Below are 19,902 nucleotides of genomic sequence, written 5' to 3'. Positions count from 1 at the left end.
GGGAGATGTTTTAAACAAGGCATTGTCAACAAACTTACCGTGAGTGCTGTCAGGTCTGACAGTATATCAATAAATCCACGACTAGATATAAACCCAGTAGGAGCAGAACTCTTAAACTGATCATGTAGAAGCTTGATCTGGTCCACAGTGAATGTATCAGAAGTTGATATCTCAATGGGGGATGGTCTCCGAGGTGGACTTGGTGTACGGAAAACCTTCACCTCCTGTGAAAAATACAACAAAACAAAGACAGGTATTAGGCTATTCCAGTCAATTTACTCATGCAACCTTGCAGTTGAGAGATCTAGGCTGCATTTTGCAGCTGTCTTCTGCTTGGAAGGAGCTACTTGTATGCTCTGACTAAGCAAGCAAATGAGCAAACTTAAGTGAGGTTGTTCCCTCCTGGTGGAGACACTGTCTTGGTTACAAACATCTGTCATCTTGCTACCAAAACGAAGACCTCAAACATGTGCATGAAAAGTGCATTTTGATACTATGCATAAATTACAACAATGCACTCTTCCAGTTGAAATCTATACACTCTTAGGCCAAAAAAATTGTTTGTTTGTCCAAAGAGGCTTATGAAACAGTTGGGTCGGTAGGTCGGATTTTTTTTTTTTTACAGATATTGCACTTGAAACTAACAATTTGAAGACTGATACTGGTTTAACTCTTGAGATGGTTCTGCATGTTATACTGTTCATTTTCTTTACATTTTCTTTCTTTAAATTTATACTAACCACTGTTTTACTAGCACATTCAACGCAAATAAAAAAAACCAGAGTACACGGTCGGTCGGACGTGGACAAACAAACAATTTTTTTTTTGGCCTTATGGAAGTCATGATCTTAATCTCCCACACAAGGGTTGCAGATTTCAACTCGAGTTGCCCATTCAGGTAAACCCATTTGAAATTCACACTCTCTCTGCGGGAGATTAAGTGCATGTTTTCCATAAGGGAATGTATGGATTTCAACTGGAATACCCCAATCATATTGGAATATATGACTTTACCTTATTGACTTGGAACTCATTCTGGAAGCTGACTAACTCTGGTTTAATCTTCTCTCTCTTCTCTATGCATTGTCCTAGTACACCACACACTGTATCAATGCTGTAATATAAACACGCAATAGTTATTCAGTTTGATATGCATCACTTGAAGAACCCTCTCACAGGTTATTTATAAAGTTGAGAAATATCATAGACAGTTAACTGCGCTCAAAGCAGAATCTCGGTCACTATATTTACACAACAATGTTTTGGTGAAATAAGACTATTTTAGTGTTAATTTCTCGGCGAGCTCAATTTTGTAGTTTGAAGATGCCCATTTTGTCATTATGTTATCTAGAGTTTTTATTCAGATTATGACTGCCAAATAGTTGCTATTAATTGATACTATTGTCAACTATGTACTGCCATAAAGTGCAACTTTGTACACTCATGCAGGCTGCCATCGGTGGTGCTGGTCAAACTAAAGCTCCAGTAGATTCACATAAGCATGCACCAGTTATGCAAGTGCTATGCCCAGCTGCTGTTTTGGTGTTCAAGGTAGGCCTCGAATGATTGAATGAGAATAAGATTTACCAAATGGAAAGAAAATGTATACAGGTCTCTATGCAAAATATCACACAAATAAAACATGTAAAAATTAGCATACAGAGGGTTTTTCAGTCCAATATACCTTGTCATTTCTGATTGGAACCTAGCCCCAGCCAATCATCCATATCTTTGTACACAGCTTCTGCCTTTGACTTCAAACCCTGCAATACTTCTATGGTGTGGATCTTGATTAATTCCATGCGACCCTTTAAACCATTCTCTGTAGAAATAACAAAGTGTTAAAACCAACAAATCAAAGAAAGATGATATATAAACGTACATAGACAAAAATTTCCACTCTACCTGCATAAGATGTTCACAGGGGGAGAATGATTATCAAATGGAATGAACACATAAATAGGCAGCTCCATTTGAATTTCATATACCCTCTAGCAATGCTTCAAAATGAATCTTACACAGATGGAGGCTGAGTTTCATAGAGTTAGTTAATGTAGTAATTCCATTTGAAATCCATACTCCTGTGGACGATATTTCCTAAATCATCCACGGGGGGTGAAATTGGGTGATATCGGGTCAGAAAGAACAAAATTTTATGTCAAAAATAACACTTTAGTTAGTTCATTCTACAAATCATACACTTTGAAAACTTGCTTGATTTATTGCTTGTTTCAGCCCTCTTTACAACATAACTCAAGAACCACAGGACCTACAAAAGTATATCTGTAATATTTGAATTCTCCTACACACTTGCTATGAAATGATCAATGATATTTTTGCCAAAGCTCACTACAATTCGCAAGATGCTGTGAACTACCAAATCGCAACAGTTACAAATAGTTGCTAACCTTAAATTGTCAATCTCATCTGCATATATGTCTACATGAATGATGATCATAAATATAGCACCTACTAACCTTCATGTATTATTGCAGCCATGTATTCTTGCTTCATTTTATCTTTCAAATCTCTCTTAGCTTGTTCCTCAGGGGTGTATTCAACTGAAAAACAAACAAACAAATACCTCTTGATATTACTTTGCATAGGCCTAAGCATCAACGAATTTAAAGCAGGATATCACATTGCTACTGGAAGCATTAAATCTCTCCCATATAATGAAAGACAAAGATAAAAACAATTTATCGCGTCTGATGTCACTGTCAATTACGATCCTTGATTGGTTAACACAGGTTAATCAGCGCGTAAAAGGAAGACCGATCTATCTGGTGCTGATCGGAGAAAAGGAATAGCAGCAAATGGCGAAAAATTCCGCACTTTTACAAGGCAAAAAGCAGCTTTTCTAGGCATTGTGGACATGGTGCCTTCGGTTAAGAAAGTTTCCTACTATAAAGACCTAACTTTTGAGATGGTTTGCATGTTGAAAGGTGCAAAATTAACAATAAGGCGCCCGGTTATAAATCCGCGTTCAGCAAGTCATCATCACGACACTTGTAAACAAACTATGCTCGAATTTGATTGACAGATGACGTCAGACGCGATAAATTCTTTTTATCTGTGTCTTTAATTATAGTAAAGGCATCACTTGAAAAAAACAGATGTGGAAGTGAGAGTCTAACTGACCAGTTTGAAGTCATTTTTAGGGCATATTGGGTGGTCTTGGGGAAAAGACTAGCCATGTGCTCAAGGTGAAATTTAAACCTACTCATATTACTCTCTGACCATTTTCATGGGAAACAACAATTCTCAATGTGTGGCTTTAAGGGGCCAATCCAAATTTTTGAGGGGAGGGGGTAGGGCCACTCATGACAAAATTTCCAGCTTGCTTCACTTACCCAAACTTGATAGCTATTTATACTGGTGAAGGTACCCCTCCCTCTCAGAGTTGGCAACTGTTTTCAAAAATGGGAGAAAAGTTTCTCTGTTCCATGGATCCACCCTTTCCCATATTCTTCCCAAGGAAACAACACAACATACCTGGTGGTGGTGTAGGTGGTGGTGTGGGAGTAGCAGCCTTCTTTCCTTTCTTAGGAGACTTCTTGCCACCTGGTGACTTCTTGCCAGATGGAGATTTACTCTTGCTTCTCTTCTTACCAGCTTTCTTGCCTTTGTCCTTGTCTTTATCAAATGAGGCGTTTTGTTTCTCTGCTTCGTCTTCTGCTTCTTTGGCTGCCAATTCAGCAGCAGTCTGCAATTATTAACAGAGTAATTATAATCATAATTAGAATTAATTTGTGTATACTTCTATCACAAAGGGGGAAGGTGCTCCCCTGTTAGTAGTCTTGCCCCCCGTGGGATGCTGGCACTAAGATATATTTAAGATTGCTATGCCTTTTTAATACTATTTAGTCCGTTTTTGACAATTTTCGCCACATTTGGCCACACTCCCTGAAAGTTACCTTACCCCCCTTTGACCCCTCCCCAACACTCTGAAAAAGTCCTAGCTAAATGCTAAAAAAATTCAAACTACAGTTGTCTTTCTTTTTTGTGCAAGTGCAACAAACAACAGTCAACACAACAAGCAGTGTTTTAGAATAATCAAACAGTGAATTCCATTTATCTGTATAAATTTATATATTAAATTTGAATATTTCTAGTGTTTGATGAGTAGCAAGAAAAGGATTTGAAAAAAGTTAGTGAAGTAAGTTATATTTATAAACCTTAAAGCCATAATATCTGATTTCTGTCCAAGTTTAATTTTGTTATTCTTTCATAAAAAATACAAAATAATATTAATAATAACTGTCAGGAAGATCTTCTATCAATTTAAGCCACAATAATGAGATCAAATGAAGCAGATAACCACTTAATATTTTGAACCTTTACTGTCTGGGGCCAAGGGAATTATTATTTTGTTATGATAATAAACACACACAAAAATTGCTCTGTTTTCTTACAAACACATTTCAATAAGATTTCAATAATGATTTTAATAAGGTGTGTTTCGAAAATATTTGATGCGTAATATATGTCCCGCCATCTTTTCTAGTTCTGTATCTGCTAGTTAAGTAAGAAATGGCCTTTTGAGTACATAACAAGCCAATGTGTTGTCTGCATCACATACTGTCATATCTCAAAAGGCTGCCTTGTGTGATTTTTATTATCATTGTTGTATTTGATATTGTTATTTTATATTTCAGCATGCTTCTTTCTTTTATGAATGGATATTGGATTGTAATATTACGATAATACAATTTTAAAGTGTCGTCGTTGTGGTCCTATGAGTCATGGCTGACCCTTTGTGACCCTGTTGATGATGGTTTTCCAGCAGCTTCTGTCTTGAGCCAGACGGTGGGTTGCGACGAGAGAAAGGCCTGTTAATTGTTTAATTCCATCAGTCCAGTGTTACAGTGTACCTCATGACAATTTGACGACAATGATAATAAAAAAACATGGCAGCCTTTTGAGATACAACAGTATGTGATGCAAACGACAAATTAAGTGAATACACAATACTAACATTGATTTTGTGCTACAATATCAAAAACAAAATGGCTGTGACAACACAAATACTGAAGTAACCACTCTACTGTGCTAAACGGTGTGCAGTGGGTCTTTTCAAGTTTTTAGTATTGGTTTTTCTTTTGTTCAGAAGCTAACAATCACAAGAAACCAGTGAAAGCTTGTGAGGTCGAAATGTTCTGAATAGGGTATATTTTCCATTATATAATTAATATGTTGGTCATCAGATATTGAAGGCAGTCCACTACATGTGAATAGACAATGAGTGGTCAATCCAGTAGCGATTGTACACATCTTTTATATCATCTGTCAAAAATATGTCACTCACTTACATTATTCATAGACCAATTGGGCTATTTTAGTTCAGATCCTACACCCCCTATGGAAGACATGACCTTAATCTCCCACAAAGTGGTATGAATTTCAAATGTGATTACCTGAATGGGTGGCTCCAATAAAAAATTGACACCCCTGTGTGGAAGATTAAGGTCATGTTTCTATAAGGGTGTGTGGATTTTAACTGTAATAGCACAATTTTAATGCTTTACATTATCCACAGAGCAATAACACTTGCCCATTTTTGAACATTTATACACTCTACTTTTCGTCAAGGTCCTTTCATACTGCCCGAAACATTTAGGTCACATCTGGGTCATATTATGCTATGCAGATGGTTTGGCAAATGAGGTACTGATGTGATGATGACGTGATTCAATCAGAACCCTACTTCTGTGTGTAAGCTGCGAACTGCGCCATATCGGCAGAGTGCGAAAGGAGCTTGATGAATAGTATAGCAAATGTAACTACTCGAAATGTATATAAATATTTCTCTGCTTATGAATAAATGTACCTCTGCTCATTCACAAATGTACCGCTGCTCATTAATAAATTTACACTTGCTCATTAATAAATATAAACCACAAAATTGTCTACTTTGCTTACTGGTCTCCAACCAGATGATTACATAAGATTAAAATAAATTATAAACCTGCTCATCTGGACTTACTATTTTTGATAGCTGCTGTATCACCTCTCATCCAAGATGCATCCGGTTGACCGAATAGGCACTGAACTATTGACCTGTGACGCAGTTGGTATGACGTCACAAGAGAATTGTCAAGGCACTTTTTTGATCGCTGATCACAGGTTAATAGTTCTCAGATAAGATGTGATACTGAAGCTTTCAAAAATAGTAAGTGCAGATGAACAGATTTATAATTCATTTTATTATGTATATCTACCTGAATGATTGAGAACATTCACAAATATAAACCTGAAACTGAAAACTGAAATCTTGGCCACAATATTGGGAAACCTTGACCAAAACTAAAACTAAAATTAGGAACTTGAAAAGGCCCATTGAACAGCAACCATACGTGTGAAACATTGAAATCTACTCGGCCCTAATATGATAACGGATGTATCATCTATTTTAGATCACTAGCAGTTTACTTTCTTTTGCCATGGTTGAGGTTAACTTTTCTATTTGACTCACTTGGAAAAAGATTGTAACATACAAAGACATTGAAATAATGTTACTGTTTTGCCATAGGTTAGTTAACTCAGTCTGCATGGCACATACTCAGTGTGCAAAGCACAAATTCAGTCTGTTTGGCAAAAAGAAATATCTTTCTCTCATCATCTTTACAGTTGCATCCTTTTGTGAGGCATTAGGTTCCACCACCTTAAAAGAATTGATCATGTTTCGCCTCCTTTTTCAAACAAAAAGATGGTAATAAGTGTTGTAGTGAGCTGTCAACATTTGACCACAAATTGCCTCAGGCAAAACTCACTTCCCTGGGGACTAAACACCACACAAGGTCATTTTATGCAACTCATTGACCAATCTATAGTTTGATCAGCTCGTAATTGGCGGGATTTGTTAGGCTTTTATAACTAAGCTGAAAAGTAGACCCACATTAAGTGTGATATAGTTGACTTGTCTGGTCTATATTGTGCATGTTAAATAAGTATCAGTCTTGAATTAATTTGATTTGTGGCACTTCTGGCGAGATGTCACAAGACAAAATACAATATACTGATATTAATCCCCTATGTTATAAGGCCCAACGATTCCGAGCTGATCAAACTAAATGTCATATACTGCCTCTAGCTCTAATGACAGCCTGGTGATCTGGTCACCTCAGTTATACCTCGGGAATGAATTCAAGTTGCGATCAATTTTGTTAAGGCATTGGCACCTAATGGGTCATTGAAAAATATTGACCCAAGCTATGGCTACAGGAAGTAACATGCTAGTGAAGTAAATATTAGATATACCCTGTGATCACATCAGGGCTGTACGGGGTGGGGGTGTGTGCGCACAGCATACTGACTCACCAAAAGGGATTTGGAAAACACATCCGTCTGGCAAATTATAATGAGGTAAAAAATAAAAACAAGCAAGGAAAATGTAAACAAAATCAAAATATGATTAAGCTAAAACTAAAAGGTGAATCACAAACAAAAAATTATTTTAAAGATAATTATTTCTGACCTACGACACACACAAAGGCAAATTCTGGTCTAAAAAGTAAATTACAACAAAATCTAAAACAAAACAAAACAATGATCCATGACTTAAAACACATATGCATGCAAAGAAAATCAAGGTATGATCTGAAAAGTAAAACATATAATTATATCAAGCAAATATGTGACACGATCTGGTCCATGGGCGCCAAAGGAGGCATTTTTAAAAATTGAGTTACTGTAATGATTACATTATACATATAGGCTATCATTTACTGAAAACACCAAACGTCTGGCATACTTGGTTCTTAAGTTATGAAGGTTTATGATGTCTATTTTCTTATGTATTTTGTTGTTTTTTACTCCATATTTTTACCTATATCTCAGTTTCAAATTTGCCACCTTTGGCCCCCATGGACCAGATCATGTCACAAATAACAAGGATACTGGCTAATGGGTTATTCCAGTTGAAATCCATACACCCCCTATGAAAGACATGACCTTAATCTTGCACACAGGGGGTGTGGAGTTCAAATAAGTGTCACCCACTCAGGTACCCCCATTTGAAATTCACACTCCCTGTGTGATTCAGGTCTTGTCTTCTACAGGGGGTGTATGGATTTTAACTGGAATAGCCTAATACATTTTCTAAAAGTGATTTTCACCTCAACACATTTTCAGGGAAAACCTCCTATGTGTCATTGGCCCCTGAACATGTTTAAAGCAAAACCTGCTATGTAACCTGTTGACAGATTTGTTTTAAACATGTTCAGGGGCCAAAAGCTGATAGGATGTTTTTCCTGCCCAATGATGCATTGGCATAGTTTGTCTTACTTTGTCTGGCTGGTATACTCACCATTTCTGAGACCTTCATGATTCCAAAGGTATAAGCATCATGTATCAACTGAAAAAAAGAACATCAGAGACATAAGTATTGTCTCTTTTCTTCTTAAAAGAATATATCTGATATCTATTCCTAGGTATTATGTAAAAAGAGACAAATGTAGAAGCCAACAAGTGCATTCTTTCGATATGGATGTACACATATGTTCAATACATACAATCTATTCCTGTTCGTCTGTCAGTTTGTCATGATGTCTGTATGTTTGCATACAAGTATGCATTTACACATATACAAAAAAACCTTTTCATCAGTATCACTGGGTGATACAGGACTATCACACGTCTCCTCTACACTAGTTGGTGCATGTATAATGTGGGGGGTGCATATGTGTATGTATCTACACACATACAGTTGTAGATTTCACACAAGACTTATTATTTGCAGAGCTGTAGTGGTCTTGTAGTATGACCAGCATCTAGAGGTCTTCTTTAGCCAGATTGTACTTGACTTCCCACTTGACCACCGGGTCAAGTGACAAAGTGCTGAGACATATTTCTACATACCTTTTCATCAGGATCACTGGGTGGTAAGGGACTCTCATGTGTCTCCTCTACACTAGCAGTTGGCACCGGCTCCTTCGCCTTATCTTTCTTACCGGCCCGGCTCTTGCTGCCTTTCTCTGGCTTAGTACCGGCTGGAGTCTGAATAGGGAAGAAGCCTTCCGTAGAGCGTGGTCTTCTTGGTACTAATGGGATCCTAGAATGGAGAGAGAAAAACATTGTTTCATGAGCTGTGTAGGGTTGTACAACTAAGTCAACTATACCAAAAACAACAGGATTGTGACTTACAATGCTTGTCAAAAGTGTTGGGAAAAGGGTGATGTAAATATGGCCCTGACTCTCCCTGATCAATGTTGAATCCTACTCTTTTGATGAGGATTGTAGATGAAATAGCTATATGTATAATGTGTGTATGTCAGGGGATAGGGGTGTACCAAACTTGAGGGGAATTGAAAGGCAACTGTTTCTCGTTGTGTTAATAATGATTGCAGATTCCCCCAAAATAACCCAAAGGCATTACAAATACACCCAAATGTCTTACAAATGATACATGTCTAACAAATACACCCAAAGGTAATAGGAATACCACCGACTACGACAGACCATTAGCAACTAGTCAAAGTCTCAGCATCACCCGATAATGAGGGCTGATTGTTCATTGAAATGCAACAGGCAAAACTGCTACGCATGTACTGCATATTTTTACGATCTTTCGCTAAGACATGCAAAGCTCAATCGCGTATACGCAAGTAAGCGAAAGGCACGCAACGCTGGCTTGATTATTAGACATGGCACGATGGAACAATAGGCCCTCATGAATATGTGAGAATTCACAGCATACAAAACACAGGGGCTTTGACTGGTTGCAAATGGTCTGTAGCAATGTCTCACAAATACACCCAAATGTCCAACAAATACACCCAAAGGTATTAGAAATATATCCAAATTATACAAATTCCACTTACTTAGGTTTTTCTTCATCATCCTCTTCCAACTTCAACTCCTCCACAGCTTCTTTGCCCTTCTTTCCCTTGGCAGAGGGAGTAGGAGCAGTGGGTGTAACAGCTCTTGTATTTGACTCACTTGGGCTCTTCAGGTCAGACGGTGGGCGCTCTGTTGGCGTAGCAAGATCTATGAGCGGAATGCGCACAAATCCATGGTCAAATTCTTCTGGGATCTTGCCTTCCATTGCCTGGTAGTAGTCCTTCAGGAGGCGGAGGGTGTCTTGGTAACGATCTACTTCACTCTGTAATGGAAGGAGATGAGGAGACAATGATGAGATTAGACTTAAGGTTGGTATTAACCCTGGAAATGAACCTTTTAGGTATCATCAATGCAAATTGCTAAAGTATATAAAAGTATACATATTTAGAATGCCAACAATTTGACAAATCCAACTGTGACATCAGATCTGGTTCATGGAGGCTGAAGGAGGCATTTTTGGAAATTTAGTAACAAACATTAATTATTACCTACAAACATTAGGCTATCAGCACGGAAAAGTTTTGTGATGTCTATTTTTTTATGAATTTTATTGGTTTTTTTACTCTAAATGTTTGGCTTTAATATCTCAACTTCAAATCTGTCGACTTTCGCCTCCACAGACCAGATTGTGTCACATAATTATGTAGAATTAGTCAAATTTGGAAAAAATCATAAAAAAGCATGATTTGGGTCCAAAATATTTGGGCAAGCTTGATTTCAGAGTTATGACCTTTTATCATGCCAATTTTCCAGACAGATGATAACCTATATGACTGAGTGTTGCCAATAATACTAAGAACATCTAGAAACACTCAGACCAGCGTGAATAAAAGATTCATGGCAGGAATTGAAATGGGACATTCCAGTTGAAAATCAAACACCCCCCTATGGAAGACATGACCTTAATATCCCAATAGGGATTGTACACCCATTCAGGTAACCCCATTTGAAATCTACACTCCCTGTGTGGGAGATTAAGGTTGTGTCTTCCATCGGCAGGGTATGGCTATCAACTGGAATATCACTGAGTACGTATCAGTTTATTTGTTCTGAAAAAGGACATTTTAAACTTGATTTGTTTGCTTTCCCTCTTTGAATAGATGGAGGTTGACTTACTTGCATCATTGTGAGATAATGATTAGTGAGCAGTCCAAGTCTGTCTTCCAACCACCCTTCCTCCATCACAGACTGACTTACCTGCATCATTGTGAGATAATGATTAGTGAGCAGTCCAAGTCTGTCTTCCAACCACCCTTCCTCCATCACAGACTGACTTACCTGCATCATTGTGAGATAATGATTAGTGAGCAGTCCAAGTCTGTCTTCCAACCACCCTTCCTCCATCACAGACTGACTTACCTGCATCATTGTGAGATAATGATTAGTGAGCAGTCCAAGTCTGTCTTCCAACCACCCTTCCTCCATCACAGACTGACTTACCTGCATCATTGTGAGATAATGGTTAGTGAGCAGTCCAAGTCTGTCTTCCAACCACCCTTCCTCCATCACAGACTGACGTTCATTCTCGGCTTCCAGCTTACGATTGTCTGAAATCTCCCACAGCTGTTCTTTCAAATCCTGGAAGGAGGACACACAATTGGTTTAATTTCATTTTTATAAATTGGGCAGGGACGTTGCCAGCATTTACTGTGGAGGGGAAAGCAAAATTGTTGTCCCAATTTTTCTTTTCTTTTTTTTTTTTTCCATTGTGGTGGGGGGAGGACAAAGCCCAATTTTATCCCCATTTTGTTTTATCCCATTTTTAGTCATTTTAATGACACTTTACTCTTTGTCGTCCCCATTTTATAATAAATAAAGGAGGGATTTATCTCTGAAAAATTTCTGTGGCCCCTCCCCCCCGGGCTACGCCATGTGATATTGGGCTAAAAACCATCAAAGATAAAATAAAATTACATATAATATAAAAACAAGAATGTTTTAACATGGGAAATATGGTAACAGTAAAAGCCATACTAGAGTAATACTCACATGGAAAATATTGCCTAGGTAATAAAATTACCATCTAAACCTAAGTGATTTCATTATAATGTGTGTGGGGTTGCTTGTGTGGGTGTGGGGGTAGTTATGTACATGTGTGTATGGGTATGCGCATATACCTACCATAACCTTCTCATGTAATTCAGCCTTGGTTTCTTTATCTTGCATATCCACAGTGATATCTATACTATTAAAGTCATTATAATGTGTGTGGGGTTGTTTGTGTGGGTGTGGGGGTAGTTATGTACATGTGTGTATGGGTTTGCATATACCTACCATAACCTTCTCATGTAATTCAGCCTTGGTTTCTTTATCTTGCATATCCACAGTGATATCTATACTATTAAAGTCATTATAATGTGTGTGGGGTTGTTTGTGTGGGTGTGGGGGTAGTTATGTACATGTGTGTATGGGTATGCGATACCTACCATAACCTTCTCATGTAATTCAGCCTTGGTTTCTTTATCTTGCATATCCACAGTGATATCATTATAATGTGTGTGGGGTTGTTTGTGTGGGTGTGGGGGTAGTTATGTACATGTGTGTATGGGTATGCATATACCTACCATAACCTTCTCATGTAATTCAGCCTTGGTTTCTTTATCTTGCATATCCACAGTGATATCTATACTATTAAAGTCATTATAATGTGTGTGGGGTTGTTTGTGTGGGTGTGGGGGTAGTTATGTACATGTGTGTATGGGTATGCGCATATACCTACCATAACCTTCTCATGTAATTCAGCCTTGGTTTCTTTATCTTGCATATCCACAGTGATATCATTATAATGTGTGTGGGGTTGTTTGTGTGGGTGTGGGGGTAGTTATGTACATGTGTGTATGGGTATGCCCATATACCTACCATAACCCTCTGGTGTATTTCAGCCTTCGTTTCCTCATCATCCCTCATATCCTCAGCAATTTCATTATAATCTTGTTGCCAGGCAGCCAAGAATTCCTGCTTCGTATCGGGTCGTCGTAAGTAATCCTCAAAGTTGACTCTAATAGTGTGGAAATAATGGTAGATATCTTCACGCTCCAAGCGGATATTGTGGAATACATGCTTACATCCGGAGATATAGGTAGACTCTGTATTGTCCCAGTGTGGGGCTAAGGCATATGCTAGACTCTGTTGGTGAAATAAAAAAAAGATCATATTATTTATGATAAAATAACAAGATTTTCTCATGTTCCAGGTGGACATTGCGGAATGTGTGCTTACATCCGGAGATATAGGTATTATCCCAGTGTAAGGCATGTGCTAAACTCTGTTGGTGAGCAAACAAAAAAGATAACAAAACTTTATCAAATAGAAAGATGTCCTCACGCTCCAAGCAGATATTGCTGAATAAATTCTTCTTGCATCAGAGATATAGGTAAGACTCTGTATTGTCCCAGTGTGGGGCTAAAGCACATGCTAGACACTGTTGGAGATAAACAACAAAGAAAACAAAATTTATGATAAAATAACAAGATGTCCTCAAGCTCAATGCAAATGGTACAGATTCTTGATGAAAATGTTTAAGTCACTTATTAAGAACCATTTATTTATATCTATTTTTTACACTTTCTGTGCTTTGCTTTGTAGAGAATTGTGAAATTGTGTGACAACCCTTTGAAATGGGATGTGTATTGTGTAGACTGGCCCCCAGTCTCGGTTCGGTTCCATCTCTGGATAATGTAACAATAAATAATTACATAATGCCCTATGAAAAAAAATGCCAAAGTCCTCTACCCCCCCTTATTTTGTTCAATGCCAAAAACCCATTCCTCTTCATCCACAAATCGACACCACTAATTACACCCACCACAGTCAACCATGCAGCAATATAGAAATATACTCGTATTATAGGTGAACGCGAAAGTCCATTGAGCGCTGATTCCTCGACTGGTCCAATCTGTTAGAGATCTCACTTCCAAATATTTGTTCAACGAAGCACGGTGATTCCGATGTCAATTCGAAAGCCCGCCCCAGTTTCAATTCAAATATGGTAGCACAAAGCTATGCCGCGGGATGTGGCGCAAGATCGGATGGGACACTTGTCAACAACTGAGAGGTATTGAGCTCAAGTGGCACGCGTCTGATAGACCCATGGTACGCGTAATAATAAAAGGCAACCACTCGACTCGGACTTAGGCCTATTGTCCATATTATGTATATTATCGCGTATGCGGTTTGCAAATGTTTGCACATTATTTTGCTAGGGAAGCCTTTTCAAATATCCCCGCGCTGCCAAGCTGCGTTGATTGGTCGGATACAATATCGTTGTTTAGTCGCTTACACAAACGTTAATGTAGTGAAAACATGAACGTGGTATATAGAAAGATTGCGTGACTCCAAATCCGTAAAAGTGAACTCCCAGCATTTTGTGGGAACTGGAAGTCAAATTGCTTACAGACTGGGAGGGTCCATGTATTGGGTTGATTTTTAATGCTATGTAATCTACATTACCAGTCGTTCTCCATGGACCCGAGGGAGGGTCTATGTATTGTGCTGTTTTGGATGATGTAGCATCAAGGTCACATTTCACAAAGGTCACAATTTCACATTCAACAAGCCTCCATGTGTTCACTGACAGAGGTGCACAGTGTCAGGTATTAACTGAGCTAGTCCAGTTGAAATCCATAAACCACTTATGGAAAGACTTGTCCTTAATCTTCCACTTCTTACCAATTCAGGTAATCCCATTTGAAATTCACACTCCTTGTGTGGAAGATTATAAAGGTCATGTCTTCCATAGGGTGTATGGATTTTAACCGGAATATCCCTCTTTATATTTGTTTAACTAATGTAACCGGCACTAGAATGGCTTGTCTTAATAATAAGGTTAGGGTTTGAAATGTTAGGACTTAAGGTTTATCATTATTTACCATGTTTATTATTTTGTTTATTTTGATTGTGTCATTCTTAATTAATGTAGGTTTTTGGTTTCATATCAAATTATATTTCTATCTGTTGTGTAATTAATCGATCATGATCATCATCAAGTTAAGTTATTTTCCATCATAATCATTATTGTCTTTGAAATTGTTTTTAATAGATCATGGTTTATCTTTCATTTGAAAAGGTCCTTTACCCCATTGATTATGAAAATGTAGGCATCCTTTGATTCTCAATTTTATGAGTATTTCAAATGTTTATGTCTTCATTGTTTATTGTATTCCATTCATACAAGTTTTAAGAGCACTTTAGCAATTGATTCCTTTTATATGAGTGTGTATTGTTATCCTAAAAACTTAAGTGTGGTGTAAATTATTGCCACTTATCTTTTGGCTTGAGATTGTAGGTGATCTACTTATGAATAATTCATGAGAAAGTTTTATCTCTTTAACGGGTTATGTATTGTTAAGATCTATCATAAAGTAATTGCTTAGTTAAGGTTATTATTTATGCTGTTGCAGAGATGGTACGTAAGTTGGGTTTCAAGTGTTTTTCTGGTGAACTTGTCTCTGATAATTTTACTTCACTTCCATCCAAGCGTTCAACTGATAAACATCAAATCTTCCATCCAAGCATCCAACTGGTCAACATCAACTCAATCTTCATCATATTTATTAACTATATTTATATTGCATCCATCTTCATTGGTTCTATCATCATATATTAAAGCCGGCGCATAACAGCGTACATCTTCAAGTTTTCCATCCGTGTCTATTTATTTTGTGTAACGGATTCTCCATTTGATATCGCCCGAGTTCTCTGCAACCATCATTTAGTAGACACCCATGATGAATCTAGCCATCATGGACGCCACATAGTGCTTGGTCGCGATGAGAGGAAGGGACGACGAGTGGATATGTAGCCATCAACTCTCACCCCGCATATCGCAGCTTATATTCTGATGATTCTGCCGTCCTTACATCATATTCAGACTCAGAAATTGCAAATGCAACTAGTACACATGCAAGTAAAATACTGTTGAACTTTCAAGGTAACAACCTAGAACAATATGGACATTTGCTTGATAAATTATGTCATCTCTTCTATATCAGCAAAGAGCAGGAACTCATCGCCACTACGTTATACAACTGTTATCGAAGATGGAAGATTTATTATCAGCGAGCAGCAGAACAACAAAATTAAACTGACTTTTGAAAAAACACTTCAAATGAAATTATTTGCTTGAGACATTATCAGCTATTATCATAAAACATTTAAACTTCAAATTATTGTGCGATCTACATATTTTTGTCATCTGAATAATATCATTCAAAGACTGACTCTATCAAAATAAAATATCATATGTAGTGTATGTTGCTAAAATCTACATAAAACCATTATTGTCATCATGTCTTAAACTGTTATAATTTTATCAATGTCGAGGACGCCATTTCCTCGCAGCAGAGTTGAAAGTAGGTGTCATCCCCATCTCAGTAACTTTATACATGTATTATGTTTGTCAGATAATGGTTTTTAACTGCTTCATTTTATGATCATGATTAAGTTTGTTGTCTTCTTTGTGTACAACTTAAATTCTTAAATCATTATTTTAAGGTGTTTATCATGTTTATATATAGTTTTGCAAAGAGTGAGTTTGAAGACGTGCACTTATTCAAACTTAGTTCCTCTTTCAAATTAAGAGTTGCGGTCCTCTTTTGTGATTCTATTATTATTTTGCTCATAAAAATCTGAGTTTGTCATGGCATTTTATTAATCATATTATTGCTTTGAGTTTGAAGCCATTGTTTACTTCATTATTTTACTCCATGTTTTATATAGGCCAAAGGAGTTAAGTTGAGCATCATGACTGTTCATATCCAATTTCTCTTAAAAACAGAGTTTTTGATAGCCTCCTGTTATCTTACATGTTTATTGATTTTCATTATGCAAACTGATGTTTTATTAATTGATTTGAAAAGGTTTCTAAACTAAACCTATTGTTGTGGTATTTTGTGTTTTGGCATATTTTAGATCATTACCAAAATTGATCCAATTTGCATGCTATTGTCAATCCAAAATTATCATCAAATCATCTTAAAATATTTGTTTGGCATCAGTTATTTAAACAAAGGCATTTTTCATTTCCATCATGATACCATCTTGAGTAATTTGCCAACCAATTTATCTCATAATTTATTTTTCTTTAAACATGCCATTTGATAATCATGAGCTAAGTTATGAGCTTTAACATTGTGTTCTATTATTTTGATCAAAATTCATATCATAAAGATTATGGTGTGCTAGGATTGTTTATTTGATTCACTATTTTGTTTGAGTAGTGTAGGTTTTATAAATTAAACCTATATTTTATTAATTATGTTTTTGGCATGAAGATCACAGAAAAAGATGATCTTAATTTGCTAACATGTCATCACATTTTTTCTACTAGCTACTCACCAATGTTTTATTATTTTATGATATCATGTCTCATTCATTATCATGATATTGATTTTATTGATTTGTCATCTACATGAAAGAGTTATTTGTAGAACCACCAATCATGTTTTCTATTTTGTTCTTGATTTCATTGTCAGGAATATTAATGATTTGTTAATTATGTATCCTCCATCTTAAGTTCATTAAGTTCATTAAGTTCATAATTATCTTGTCATCTTATAATTTGCTTGTTTTCCATCATATTCATGCAAAGTTATTCACTTGTTTATTTTTGATCTGTGTCATTTTCACATGACTAAATTAAAAGTAGAATCTCAAAAATGTATTCTACATATAGGCCTTTATTTTCTTCCAAATTAGTCTTGTTTATCATGCTTAATTTAAAATGAGTCATTGCGTTCATTACATTGAAATTATGTGTCTTCCAAAGTGATAATTGATTTATCATGAAAAGTTTCTTTTGATTTCTAGGTCAGATTTGGATGTGGTCATGAAAGTCATAAAAGTAGAAGTGTGATTATTGATTCTTTTGTATTGTTTTGTATTACAACAAAGTGTACCTTTTGGATTTCAAACCAAATTAACAGGTCATAAATGCACTTTATATTGTAAAGAGATAGTTACATCACTTAAGTATGTACATGTATTTGATAATTATGTTTTTGTTGAAATTTGCAACATCATTCAAATTTATTACCATTTTTCCAAATTTCATGTAAAATGCCGTGGACGTCATTTTCTCTGCAGCAGGGGTGAATGTAACCGGCACTAGAATGGCTTGTCTTAATAATAAGGTTAGGGTTTGAAATGTTAGGACTTAAGGTTTATCATTATTTACCATGTTTATTATTTTGTTTATTTTGATTGTGTCATTCTTAATTAATGTAGGTTTTGGTTTCATATCAAATTATATTTCTATCTGTTGTGTAATTAATCGATCATGATCATCATCAAGTTAAGTTATTTTCCATCATAATCATTATTGTCTTTGAAATTGTTTTTAATAGATCATGGTTTATCTTTCATTTGAAAAGGTCCTTTACCCCATTGATTATGAAAATGTAGGCATCCTTTGATTCTCAATTTTATGAGTATTTCAAATGTTTATGTCTTCATTGTTTATTGTATTCCATTCATACAAGTTTTAAGAGCACTTTAGCAATTGATTCCTTTTATATGAGTGTGTATTGTTATCCTAAAAACTTAAGTGTGGTGTAAATTATTGCCACTTATCTTTTGGCTTGAGATTGTAGGTGATCTACTTATGAATAATTCATGAGAAAGTTTTATCTCTTTAACGGGTTATGTATTGTTAAGATCTATCATAAAGTAATTGCTTAGTTAAGGTTATTATTTATGCTGTTGCAGAGATGGTACGTAAGTTGGGTTTCAAGTGTTTTTCTGGTGAACTTGTCTCTGATAATTTTACTTCACTTCCATCCAAGCGTTCAACTGATAAACATCAAATCTTCCATCCAAGCATCCAACTGGTCAACATCAACTCAATCTTCATCATATTTATTAACTATATTTATATTGCATCCATCTTCATTGGTTCTATCATCATATATTAAAGCCGGAGCATAACAGCGTACATCTTCAAGTTTTCCATCCGTGTCTATTTATTTTGTGTAACGGGATTCTCCATTTGATATCGCCCGAGTAAGCCCCTGGATCCAAAGTTGAACAAAAAGAAAATCACCCTAAAAATCTCTACCGTTACACTCACATCATCAATGGGTTCATTGACCCACACCCAGTCTTCTGATCCTGGCTGAGGCGGCGGTGGACCAGTAGGCTCAGGTGGTGCTGGTTCTGGCTCAGGTTCTGGAGTTGGAGTGCGTCGTTTTGGAGACTTCTTCCTCTTAGGGGAACCTGATAGAGAGAGGGAGGAAATACGTCAAAAGGTTATTCAACGACTCTTCCTATACCTTACTGGAGCCAATCCACATGGTTATAGTAACGTTTACGCAAACCCATGTTAACCAAAACATGTATAATGTGTTACAAATAAAATTTGCCATGCGTGGAACTTGTGCGCGTACACCCGCTTTCATGTTCCTTATTTTGAAAGAAGCAGCTAAACATTGCAATTTTATTCAATAGTTTTCATGCTGATGATCAATAGGGAAATCAACGTAACCTGATTGATTTTCTTGTAATGCTGAGTGGCAATGGACTAACTGACATATTCATAACATAATCATGTGAATTGGATGGTTTTTAGCTTGTTTTCGTTGTTGAAAAGGACTCAATCATGTTGCACAGTGGTTCATTAGAAATTAACTCCCAATGTTTCCGCATACATACGGCCACTCTGTACAAAAAAATATGCGGATATATGTGTGGGTGCATTGTTTATTTCCAATGAAGCACTGTATGATTGAATCCCTATCCCTAAGTACCTTATTTATCTCTGTTTAGAATAATCCAACATTGGGCCAAATCCATACAACCCCTGTTGAAGGCATGACCTTAAACTTCTACACAGGGGTGTATATTTCAAATGGAGGCACCCATTTGAGTAACTCGATTTGAAATTCACACTCCCTGTGTGGAAGATTAAGGTCATGTCTTCAATTTGGATGTATGAAATAGCCCATTTCCAAAGGCCATTTGAGCTCTTCAGTGATAAAATGTACTGAATTCTCACAAATTTTTATGGGAACAAACTCAAATAAATTTAGCATAATTTCCAGAGGCCTCTGGCCCAAGTGGTTGGGTCCA

General features: G+C 36.6%; 1 protein-coding gene across 1 annotated transcript in view; it reads right to left on the bottom strand.

The window, feature by feature from the left end:
- Nucleotides 1–19,902, bottom strand: part of LOC140145796 (sperm flagellar protein 2-like) — an 80,793-nt gene that overhangs the window by 22,153 nt on the left and 38,738 nt on the right. The window contains 13 exon segments of the mRNA XM_072167474.1: nucleotides 39–224; nucleotides 1,015–1,114; nucleotides 1,685–1,715; nucleotides 1,718–1,822; nucleotides 2,478–2,561; nucleotides 3,496–3,706; nucleotides 7,321–7,347; nucleotides 8,309–8,356; nucleotides 8,860–9,052; nucleotides 9,822–10,102; nucleotides 11,281–11,418; nucleotides 12,700–12,966; nucleotides 18,905–19,050. Of these exon segments, the coding sequence (XP_072023575.1) occupies nucleotides 39–224; nucleotides 1,015–1,114; nucleotides 1,685–1,715; nucleotides 1,718–1,822; nucleotides 2,478–2,561; nucleotides 3,496–3,706; nucleotides 7,321–7,347; nucleotides 8,309–8,356; nucleotides 8,860–9,052; nucleotides 9,822–10,102; nucleotides 11,281–11,418; nucleotides 12,700–12,966; nucleotides 18,905–19,050 (1,817 nt within the window).

This window comes from Amphiura filiformis, chromosome 2, assembly GCF_039555335.1.
Source record: "Amphiura filiformis chromosome 2, Afil_fr2py, whole genome shotgun sequence".
Lineage (NCBI taxonomy): Eukaryota > Metazoa > Echinodermata > Ophiuroidea > Amphilepidida > Amphiuridae > Amphiura > Amphiura filiformis.
This window is presented reverse-complemented; position numbering and strand designations above follow the sequence as displayed.